The 12,850-nt window shown below is 33.6% G+C and overlaps 1 protein-coding gene across 1 annotated transcript in view; it reads left to right on the top strand.

Annotated features, from left to right (window-relative positions):
* The first annotated feature begins 12,453 nt into the window (after positions 1-12,453).
* LOC129234224 (chloride channel protein 2-like) overlaps positions 12,454-12,850 on the top strand; it is a 66,600-nt gene continuing 66,203 nt past the window's right edge. The window contains exon 1 of the mRNA XM_054868157.1: positions 12,454-12,657. Within this exon, the coding sequence (XP_054724132.1) occupies positions 12,610-12,657 (48 nt within the window). The 5' untranslated portion in view covers positions 12,454-12,609. The remainder of the gene's footprint in view (positions 12,658-12,850) is intronic.

Here is a 12,850-nt window from a genome sequence, read left to right on the forward strand (position 1 = left end):
ACATAAAGCCGGTTACATCTTTGATCGAGTATCCTTGGTGAAAGCATCTGATCAAATAGCATCACTGCAACTTGTTGAAGGGGGAAAATTCAGATTTCGCGACTATTTCTATCTCGTAGCATTGCGAGTAGTATGGCAAAACGCGCATGCCCAGAATTTCATCCATTTTAAGCTTCGCCAACAAAGCGCAAAATACACGCATCAAGTGCACTTTCCTTTTTTTTCATTAGAAGGATGGTTAAATAACAAAAGTGTACTTTTTCAATCACTTATATATACAAAGGCTCTCGCTTGGACCGTGACTTGAATTATGGTAAAATGCAGTTGTATTTTTTTGTGTTGTCTTGCTCAACCCATTCTGTTCGAATTTTTGATGCGTCGCCGCGTGAGAACAGACGAGCAGCAGTAAATGGAATGGGAAGAAAAAAACTCCTCTACTCCACAAAAGCTTATAACTTTTGATTATTGTAATCGAGTTCATATTTTGGCGTCATATCGCGTGTGATTTGGCGAGAGAGAGAGAGCAACATGAAGAAGATGTCGAAAACGAGCGGTTGAAGGCCTCTGTGCACGAAAGGCGCAGCTCCACTTTTTAAAAAATTTTCAGACATCACAAAAAACCCGAGAAAAAAATAATTTTTAAACATTTGTCTCCCCTTCGAAACCAATTTCAATCATATTTTAATAACATATTCAGACTCGATATTTAAGGGGGGGATCACATGGGCGGATTTATGGGGGGTTAGAGGGGGGCAATGCCCCCCCCCCCAGTTTTGGGAGGGCTTTATGTAGTAACAACACATCTTCCAAAAATTTAAAAAAAAAATCATCATTTTTTCGTTTTTGAATAGTTCAGAAAAGCATGGGTGAATTTATAGGGGGGGGGGCAAAGGGGACAATGCTCCCCAGTTTTGGGAGGAGTTTATATAGTAACAACTTATCTTCCAAAATCTTATAACAAAAAAAAATCATGATTTTTTCTTTTTTGAATAGGAAATTAAAGTTTATTTTTTCTTTTAAACTTAAAATAGCCATTTCTTACAAAGTTTAAACATTACTGTACAAGTGTATAATCTACTACTCAATTTCAGAGGCTGGAAAGTGCAAATTATTGATAGGTTCTAAAATCCCTGAAAAGAATTGGCGCAGTACAGCCTACAAGGGCTCTTGAACCAAAAACCCAATCTAACCAACCAAACCTTGAAAATAATTAGACAAGTCTTTGCAACTCCTAAGCAAAGTGTGCTTCAATTTTATTTCTTATCAAGTGTATAAATTAAGAATTGTTCAAATGGGTAGTATGTTACTCTCTTGATACCTATTCTCTAAATCTGTGCACCATTTCTTTTAAAGTATTAACTTGCATCACAAAGCACTTTTAAAGCGTAACACTTAAAAAAAAAAATTGCCTATTATTTCCAATTAACCCTTATAAGACTTCAAAATGCAGAATTTTATATCCATTTTAGATAATTTCCTCCGGGGGAGTAGCCCCCGGGTCCCCAAAAACTGGAGATATTCTATATCCCACTTAAAAGGGAGCACTGCGTTACTCTCTTAATACCAGCCCCCTCTCTTTTAAGGTCAATTTAAAAAGGACAGCATGATTACACACAGTAATGAAAACGACACATTAAAAAGTAAAGAATGGCCTTACCCATCACAGAAAACAGACAAAAACTTGGGAGGGGGGGGGGTGGAGGGCAATTAAAAATGTTGCTCAAAAAAAAAAAAAAAAAATCCTGCCCCCCAGTAACTCAGTCTTAAATCCGCCTATGGGGGATCAACTGTTCCCTGGCTATGAAAAACTAATGTTTTTTCATACAAGTGGGCGTGGTTTATGTTGTTTTCCGATGTAATGTTCATTGGGTATAGACCTCTCCCTCTCCCCCTTGGAAAAGTTCGGAACGAGGACTATACTACGCGTATTTATTTGTTACGTAACGGAGTGTATCATTTTTGCTTTTTTTTTTTTAATAATAATCCAAAAATCATAAATCCTCATATAAATAATAGCCGATGATCGAGTAACCCGCATGTTTCAACAATGAAACTCGCGCCACGGGATGATAATTTGATATTATGTTTTGGTAATGTTTAAGATGCAGGGAAAGGCTTTATCGTGACAAGGCTGAACTCGATCCGGTCACTTAACTGTTTTACTGGTGAGACTGAGTCATTTCAGGGGAATGAAGAAACGAAAACAATTAACCCTAAATATTGGAGTTTAGGGTTAATTTACTGGAATTAGGATTACAATTTCAACTATCAAAATATCACCAAACAGGCAATGGCTTCGTTCAAATGTAGAAGAGTAGACGCAATATTCATCCGTCATACCTTAAAGGGGTACTTTCTAGTAAGTAATCAATAAGTGAACTTTTAATTGTTATTCGTGTATTATTTGGGTCGATTTACAGTGATGGGGACAGGCCTGTCATTTCAAAATTTTACAGGTGTGGGGGCAAAGGGTTTGTTTTCAATACATTTTATAGGGAAAAAAACAACAAAGTATAAGTACAAAAACGCTTGATTTCAGTATGTTTCCGAAATCCAGGCGGGGGAGGGTCAATTGACCTCCCCCTCACCCCTAATCGCCCTAACGACGAGCCTGGATGGGGATTCAACTGGTACGCTCCGGTTCGCGCGAACCGTTTCTTATAAAAATTCTTAAAGCTCCGCGTACCAGTTCTTAAATTTCTTAAGTTCCGCGAATTGGTTTTTGAAGACATGCATATTGTTCGAAAAATCAAAACTTTGCATTTAAACAAAAGTAAAAAAAAATCACAATGAATGTTGTCATCCTAAAAGTATCCAGAAAGCCAGAAATTTCCTCAAGCCATCGCTGTAAGTTCTGCCTTATTAATATACAATTTCATCAGAGCAAAGAAATAGATTGACTGTCGAAAATATTTTTAACATAATGATAATGGGGTCGTTTCCTAAATTTTAAAAGTATGTTTTTTTTTTCTGAAAGAGCATGCTTAAAAACATAGGATCTGACCATTTTTTGATAAATTTGTTTACGTTTAAGATTTTTAAAAAGTAACTTAAATCGGAGCGCTTTCATTGTTTACAGCTTCTGCCGATGACATCACAAATGATGAAATGCCATTTAGTGTTGCCATTCACGGAGAAAAATATTTAATTCGCATCTTTACTCACGTGTATTGGCAACGATATGGCTGATAGCAAGCGTAGAGCGCAATATTTAATTCACTTCTTAATTTATCATAGCGTGTAAACTTGGTAGAAAGATGCGCCAAATTGCATCATTTGTGACATTATAAAAACCACGCCTTGTTTTCAAAATCGGACATTTTAAAAAATTAATTAAAAAAAAACTGTTGGGAAAATGAAAGTATTTTCTGAGTTCATGTTATTTTTTTTACTCATTCCATCAATTTCAGTGACTAAAAGTAGCACTTTTGACTGAAGGAAACAACCCCATTATCTTAGTTGAATTACCACTAAAAGATACGGATAAAAATGACAGGCCTGTGGCCAGGCCCGTCATTTGGGCAATCAGGGAGGGTCAATTATCACCCCCCCCCCGGATTTAGGAAACATAATTCATTTTTGCTTGTATTTGATGCGTTTTTCCTATAAAATATATTGATTTCATAACCTTTACCCCCCCCCCCCCCCCAGGAAAAACTTTGAAATGGCAGGCCTGTTCGTTGTAACAAAAAGTGCTAAAGCAATAACAATCGCATCCCAGATGAACCTCGAGAAAAAACAAAGAAATTGTACGAAGCTAGTGAACATCAAGATGCTAATTGGAAATATTCAAAAAGTATATTTATTTTTTGTTGAATGTAACGAGTTTGAAAAAAGTGAGCATTCATATTTGTTTATTTTATTTTTTTTAAATATATTTCATTTCTATGTGTTCAATATTCCATTATCCTTTTCATTGTTATTCCCCCGATAAAAAATCTTAATTTCAAGCGTTCCAGCGTTTGAATGATTTGAATCCCATCATTCTACACGTCTAACCAGCAGTGGAGGCGATTGGGGCTTATAAGTGGGGGAGGGGGGTTGGCAAAAAAAAAAAAAAAAGAAGAAGAAGAAGACAGCTACAATCCAGAGGACTTGTAGCGGCAGCAAAAAGTGAGAAAAAGTACAAAATTTTGTTTGGGCTGATTTTGAGAATATTGAAGCAGATAAGTGGAATATTCAGTAAAGTACCACCCATTAGCCAGAGCTAAAGCAGAAATACATGAAATACACCGGCAGTTCGGTCATTTCCAGCCGAGGACTGCAGTCTCGTGCTTATTAGCACTCATCAGCCCGGCATAGGAAAGTAACTGAACTGGAGATGGAAAACCTCTTAAGGAAGCCAAGAGTGCCAAACAAACTAGTAACTAATATAAATAGCATAGACCAGACGAGTGACCGAAGCAATGGTTCGGTTCAGTTCGAAGATTGAAGGCAAGGCATGATATATTCAGTAAATTACCGCCCATTAGCCAGGGCTAAAGCAGAAATACATGAAATACACCGACAGCTCTGTCATTTCCAGTGCTGGAAATGACCGAGCTACCGGTGTATTTCATGCAGATAAGTGGAAATTGATGTAAATAAAGAAATGGAAATGATCGAGCTACCGGTGTATTTCATGCAGATAAGTGGAAATTGATGTAAATAAAGAAATGGAAATGATCGAGCTACCGGTGTATTTCATGCAGATAAGTGGAAATTGATGTAAATAAAGAAATGGAAATGATCGAGCTACCGGTGTATTTCATGCAGATAAGTGGAAATTGATGTAAATAAAGAAATGGAAATGATCGAGCTACCGGTGTATTTCATGCAGATAAGTGGAAATTGATGTAAATAAAGAAATGGAAATGATCGAGCTACCGGTGTATTTCATGCAGATAAGTGGAAATTGATGTAAATCTAACAACTTTACTCACGGTTTTCTTAGCTTTTGATGAATTTTGCACACACTAACTTACGCATAAGAAACACTCTTAGACATGAATTAGACTTAGATTATTTGTCCCGAAGTATTTTGAGATGTCACAACATTTGGTAAAAATTTTATTAAGCAAGTTTGGCTTGTTTAAGTAAAACAATTGATTTACTAATATCTAAACAATGAATACACAAACTAAAAGTTATTGTTTGTGCTAAATAATATTTCGTTAACAGATATACAAAGTAAAGCAAATAACTGTGTTCTGAAAATTTTGACATTTCTGCTTTTTTGACAATTTTCAGTTTTGGTTCCTAAACTGGAAAATAAAATTAATTAACCAGAAAAAGTGTAGGAAGGGTCTCTCCCCCCCCCCCCCCGAATCGCTGCCATTGCTAACCAGAGCACAAATGCAAAAAACTTTTAGTGCATCCTTCTTGGAATTGTATGACAGGTAGTTGGCCAATTCATCTCAGAAAAAACTTATGATATGGAACCGTGTTTTTAAAGACAGATTAAAAACTTTATTTTCTGTTTGGTGTACCCTACGTATCTCACAAGATGCCTCAAAACGTATTTTGAACGAGTGAACATGCAAAAAAAAAAAAGAAGAAGAAGAAAAATGATGAAGAAGAGGAGGAGGAGGAAGAGAAATCTTTACTAATAATAAAGCTGAAAATCTCTCTGTCCGGATCTCTGTCTGTCAGGACGCGCATAGCGTCTAGACCGTTCGGCCGATTTTCATGAAATTTGGCTCAAAGTTAGTTTGTAGCATGGGGGTGTGCACCTCGAAGCGATTTTTCGAAAATTAGATTTTGTTCTTCTTCTATACCAATTTTAAGAAAATTTTTCCGAGCAAATGATCACAAGGTGGAATATTAAATTACGAAATCATCATAACGTGGAGCCGTAACATGGACGAGCCATTCAACATAGCAAACTGGCGAGAAATTCATCATCCATTATTTGCAAATATACAGTCGAACCAAATGACCTTTTAATTTTCTACTACGGTCAAAGTCGTGCAGGTGCTACTAGTAAATAAAATACGTAATTCAAATGAGAAATTTAAATAGGGATCTGTTTTTGAGTCTTGAAGTCGATGTATGTAATTTTGATTCAAACTTATGCACTAAATGACAAAATTTTAAATTAAAATAATTTTGTTAATTTTATTTATTTATTTATTTATTTATTTATTTATTTTTTGCTTTATAGGTTGTGCTATATGTGGCGGAAAATATGAAAAATACAAAATTTGCAGAAACTATCATTTCAAACATTTCGACCCATCCACATGAAAAAGAAAAATTTAATGGATACTATAAGGTATGATAATAGTTATGAAACAAATACGGTAGCGTCCCGATTATCTGCCCTTCGGTTAATTGCCACTCCGTATTACCCGTCGTAATTTTCTTCTTTAATTAATTAATGCAACAAAAGCTCTTGAAAAATGGTCCGCTGATAGCTTGCAAGCGTCAGTGAGTGTATGTGTCTGGCATTAAAACTTTTAAATCAGCCATAACGTGCCCTGAGTCATGGTTGACGACAATATGACGCGAGATAACGAAACTTGACAGCAAAAAAGCGACATACAGCACGAAGGCAGATGAAGATCATTATTATCATTGTTATTATTGTTATCATTATTATTATTATTATTGTTATTATTATTATTATTATTATTATTGTTATTATTTTATTTTATTTTATTTTTTTCACTCATCCTGAATTCTTTCATTTAAAATTTCTGTGTTTAAATCAAGGCGTTGAACTAATTCGTAAGTTTATATTAGCATTTTTTATTTCTTCATTAACAAAACCCTCCCTATTATCTACCTTTCAGCCGACTCGTTTATGGCGGATAACCGGGACGTTACTGAACATCAAATTGGCCGATTACCGATTAATCAGCAGAGCCGATGATCATGATTATTTTCTCAGTTCTACCAATTCTTCCATCATTTTTTTTTTCTTTTATAATGTTGACTTTCGAAATAGTTAAGTTGATTTCTGAGAGATGAATCATTTTTCTCCACTTTCTCATTTTCCCAAAATAATTTCAAAAGTTCATCTAAATTCTTTGGGGCAATATATTATTGTTGATATGATTACAAAATGTTAACTAGACATGAAAATTTAAAAATATTAGGGGGTAGCCTGTGACCAGCAGACTAATTGATTAGCAATTTTAACAAATATTTTTTTTAATTATTAGTAGCCATTTAGTCCAAGATTTTTATTCTTTATAAAAATTATAAGGTTACCTAGAAGTATTATGCTAAAGGAGAAAGTATCGACACATGAAAAGTTGCAACATTGTATCCATGTGTGTATTTATTCAAAAAAAAAAAAAAAGTAAATAAAAAATAACATTACTTCAACTATCAGTTTGTAAAAGAAAATAATAATGAAATATAAAGGGTGTCCCAAAATTAACGCAAGATTTGAATTTGCCGCCATTTTTGCAATAAATTGTGGGCAATCTTGAAAAAGGAACAATTTGGCAGCTGAGGGTCTAGGGTTATTACAAATGGAGCGTTTTCGATTCTATAATGCGTTTTCATTATCGAACAATTATTTGAAAAATAATGAAAGTTTGGGCGGGTCAAGCGGTTTACTGTTATTGGCACTCGATATCGCAAGTAGGTAATGCGCGGGTGGTTGTGGGATGGCTGACATAGACGTATGACTTCAAATAACCCCTTAGGAAGAAGTCTAATGATGTAAAATCACACGATCTAGGGTACAATTCGTATCACCGAAACGAGAGAGTACACGAACAGGAAATTCCTTATGCAGTGGTTGAATTGTTTCGCTGACTGTATAGAGTCATTCCACGTCAAATCAACACAATTTGGAGCAATTTTAGGACGCACCGTCACAGATCTGGATGAAACTTGGTACTTCAAGAGATTTAACCTAGTTATGAATGAAAACGCTAAAAAAATTTTTTTCTTTCTCCTCATTTAGCAGTTATTAATTATTGATTATTCAAATTTTTGTTAAAAAATGCTACACTTTGAGACTGTTAATCCTTGTTTTCTCAGAAACTATAAAAGATGCAAGCCTTATATTGGTCTTGTTTTAAAGCTCCTTTAATCTGCTTCAATTTGATATGCAACTTAATGAAATTCAAAAATTTTTAATTTAAAATTAAATTTAAATAAATTTTAAAATTTAAATTTCTTAAAAACGGACAATTTTAAAATTTTGAAAAAAATCACAAAATTACTTTGTGTTATCCTCTCACATCTCACCAAGTTTCATATTGGGATCTTAATGGGATCAGTTTATACAGGGAGGACAAGTTTCACATATCTGCCAAAATATGGGTTATTGTGCTGAATAATTATTATTTTATGTGCAAAAAAATAAATAAATAAATAAATATGCTTCATACATGTTCACTTTTTTATGCAGAACTGTCTACTAGAAATGAAGTTTTTCTTAGTACGATTTGTTCCTGAAAAATAACTCATTAATAAAAATATTAATCATCTAAATCTCATTTTATTGAGAAAAATAAATTAAAAAGAAATAAAATTTTAAAAAATGAAAGGAAGAAAGGGAAAAAAAATAAAATATTTTCTCTGGGGATATGAACTTAAAATAATCCACTACAAATTCAGATCTGAAACAGTAAGCTACCCTTTTCACCCCCTTTGCTAACAAAATGAAACAGACTGGGGGTGGCTATTGAGAATGAGATCCAATGGTTCGTTCTGCCTCACTGCTTTTTTCTCCACCTGTCACTGGTTTGGGATTGACCAATTTTTTAACATGTTTCATGTTTTTGCTTGTGGAGTTCAGTCAGCAGTACCATAAAATCTCAAAAGCACCCCCCCCCCCTTAGTTTCAAAAGATAACTTACTAATTCCAAAAAAAGGGGGGGGGGGAGGTTATAATCAAACTTTGTTTTTGTAAAATTTGCCAAAATAATTGTTTGTAGCAATATTAATTTTAGAGTACACAAAATAAATAAGTAAATAATAGTTACTATTAATATTAAAGAAAAGGGAGAAATGAATTAATAAAAGCCTGTCATAATTTTATGGCATGGGGGCGACAATATTTTTTTGAAAGAAAGGATTTTGCACCTTAAGTTACCAAAACCCCTTCCAAAAATAATCAAAAGCAGTACACTCACATGAACTTCTTTTGTAACACATATGAACTGAACAAAAAGAAAAGTGCCCTTGCATCAAAAGGCGTCTAGACTTTTGGAAGGAATAAAACTGAAACTATTTTTTTTTTTTTTGCAAGATCCTTTTTTTTTTTTGTTCTGTTTAAGTCATAGTGTTTTCTTTTCTTCTTGTTGTCTTTTTTTAGAAAAGAAAACCAGCACATGAAGAGGGAAACTAAACCTCTAGAAATGCTTGTCAAATAGAGCATAAAATGTTCATTTTTATTTATTTATTTGGGGGGGGGGGGGGTGAAGGGATGAAGATGATCTGAAAATTTTTAGGAGAGGGGAGGGGGAGGGTATATTTGGGATTGCAAAATGATCCTTCCACAAAAAAGGGGGGGGGGATAGAGGGATTCTTTCTGGTGTTTATAATACTTTCTTGTTCTGTAATACACAATTCCTGTTAAAACTATCTTCAGTCAGCATTCAAGCCTTGTCTTCTGCTGTGCAAACTTCATTTCTTTAACTTTCAGTTATTTTATTTCTGTTGGTTTATATCAGAACTGAAACAGTCTATTTTTAAACTAATTTTGACACTCAGCGTATTTATATTATTTGCTAAGTATTTAATTTTATCATGAATCATTTAAATTGTTGCAATCCGTTCAAAAAGTATTCTCACTCACACATAAGAAAAGGATTGAGATCTGCAATGCCATGGATGTATTCATTTGTACCAGAAATGCCTGAAAAGTCTAAAATATGTGACAGATGCAGAAAGGAGCTTTCCATTATTATTTTAATTTCATCCAATTTTAAAGTAGGTGTAAGACATTAGAAGGTTTTACATTACTATTAGCAGTTCATTTATAGTTTCCTGTGCTAATTTAATAACTTAGAATAATATTTGAGTAATCCATCAGAAAGGTATTTTGTCCAAAATGCAGAAACTTTGATATATGTAAAACTTGTCCTCCCTGTATCATCTGATCCCATTAAGATCCCATTATGAAACTTGGTAATATGCTAGAGGATAACACAAAGTAATTTTGTAAATTTTTTCAGAATTTTAAAATTGTCCATTTTTAAGAAATTAAAATTTTAAAATTTAATTTAATTATATTTTTAAATTATTATTTTTTGATTTTATCAAGTGGCACATCAAATTAAAGCACATTAAAAGAGCTTCAAAACAAGACCAATTTCAAGCTTGTATCTGTTATAGTTTCTGAGAAAATGAGATTTAACCATCTCAAAGTGTAGCATTTTTTGATGAAAATTTGAATAATTAATATTTAATAACTTTTGAATGAGGTGAAAGAAAATTTTTTTTTTAACATTTTCATTCATAACTGGGCTAAATCTCTTCATGTACCAAGTTTCATCCAGTTCTGTGACGGTCCGTCCTAAACCGTGTGATGATCTGACACGGAATGACCCTATAATAGCATAACACTCCATTTTTACTGACCCTAAACTCCAAGCTGTCAAATTGTTCTTTTTCCGTGGCTGCCAAAAATTTACAGCAAAAATTGTGGCAAATTCAAATCTTGCGTTAATTTGGGGACACCCTTTATAAAAATATTTTTAAAAAATCAAATATTTAAAATTAATTTTTGTTGAATTAAAAATTAGTAATTTGAAGGGAAAGTTGTGCAATTTAATCGGCGCATCCCTAATTAAAATCATTTAAATGTCAAGATGAACGTTTTAATATCATGAAATTATTTTCAAATATTAGGATCTACGATGCGACATAATCTCCTAGCGTAAAAAAGTGCGAAAATGTAATGTTTTCTTTTTTTTCTTCTTCCCTTAATAGAACAGATAATATATCAAAGAAAAAGCCATACATCCAACACTATATTACTCAGCCAGTTTAAATCAATTAAATCAGTGTTGTTGCAGTTACAAAAAATGATTTAGATTGTTAACTTTTTTGTTGTGTTTTTTATCGGAGTAGAAAATGCAAGGCTCTGAAATCTCGCATCAGAAAGTTTAAGAGATTTTTTGACATTTTTGAGTATGAATGCGCTTGTAATTCCTTGATGGATGAGGAAGATCTTCTGTAAAGCTGGAGTTATGTCACTTGTAAAGAATGACTCTGATAACAAGACGATTGACTTTGAGAGAGCTCATTTCTTTTTGGGGAGCCACAAAACGAATTCTTAAATTCGTGCAAACTCAATAACCATCGCAGTACGCTATTGTGGAAACAATCCGGCTATAAAGTTGATGGTAATGAACAGAACTTTCGGTTTTAAATTCTGTACCTCAGAGCCAGAACAACCGCGACTTTACGGGAGAGAGGAAAAACGGTTGTCGCATGCAAAAGATGGGACGCGTGCTCGTTTAACGCTGATAAATAAATAAAAAGTTTCTTTTTTTTTTCTTTTTCTTTTTTCTTTTCTTTTTTTTTTTTTTTTTTAAGAATTACGTTCTTATTGCTCGAGGCGGAATAGGATTCTACGTACAATGCTAATGCACTAATAGAAAATCAATTTTTGGACTTACTTCAGTTTTTTTATTTATTAATTTTTTTTTCATTTATTTATGATTTTTATTTACATTTTTTTTTTTTGGATGCAATATATGCATCTCCTCTTTGCCCCCCCCCCTCCCCTAATTCAGCACACAAAACCTGGAACGCAAATGCAAATCATTGGTGGCTTGTGTATACGAAAAAAAGGGGATCAAATAAGGAGATGTGAAGGTTAGGGGGTGGGGCCCCTCAAGTTTTTTTTTCTGTAAATTTGGGCTACAAATTTGAATTTGAACATTAATGATGAAATAACTTCTAAAAATGTGGAATTCAAAATTCAGAACGGATGGTCACCGTAGACTATTCCACTATTCCCTTCGAATTCAAAGTTCCATTCTTATGAAATAATACGACAAAGCCTATTTATTAGGAATTTTTAACTTTTATTTTTGTGTTCTTAATCAATCGTTAAGTTTTAACTCCAAAAAGTGAGGGGCAAGGCCCCTTTACTTTCGAAAGTGAGGGAGAAGTTGCGCCCCCCCCCCCTCCCGTACGAGCCGCCTCTACAAGAACAACGTTTTTGATGAAAAAAAAACGAAAAATTTTCGCTCTGTTAAGTGATAAAAAATTTCGCTCTTTGAAATGATAAAAAATTTCGCTCTTTTAAATGATAAAAAATTTCGCTCTTTTAAAAGATAAAAAATTTCGCTCTTTTAAAAGATAAAAAATTTCCCTCTTTTAAAAGATAAAAAATTTCGCTCTTTTTGAGGAAGTGACGTCATTTGTATCACCGCGAATACACTACTCCCTTGGCGAAAAGTTGGCGAACGTAAATGTAAATCTAGCAACCATACGGCATTTTCCAAAGTTTTCTGCTTGTGACGAGCTTTCGATTATTCAAACAGGTGGTTTTGGAGCGCTGGGCAAATGTGTGTCGTGTTTGTGACTTGGTGTATTTTGTTTTCTAATAATGCCGCTATGCGTCATAAAGGAATTATTATTGTTTGAAACTATTCTTTGATCTTCCAACATTCATCAATTTTGTGGCTTTGATTTGGAACAAACATCAACATGACGGACGGAACAGAAAGAGCAGCGTTAGGATACGAACACACTTTGGTAAAAAAAAACAAACTAGATTTGTGCATTTGATGATAATTATTTTAAGAGTAGCATTTGAATAATACCATATCTGCGACTTTTAACTATAGCCCAAGTGCTATCGGCTATTTTTATGGATAAAAAAATTAAATTTGAAATGTGTCATCATAGTTCATTTTGATCAATTATTCATTCGAAAAATGACAAGGAA

Source organism: Uloborus diversus, chromosome 1, assembly GCF_026930045.1.
Source record: "Uloborus diversus isolate 005 chromosome 1, Udiv.v.3.1, whole genome shotgun sequence".
In the NCBI taxonomy this organism is placed as follows: Eukaryota; Metazoa; Arthropoda; class Arachnida; order Araneae; family Uloboridae; genus Uloborus; species Uloborus diversus.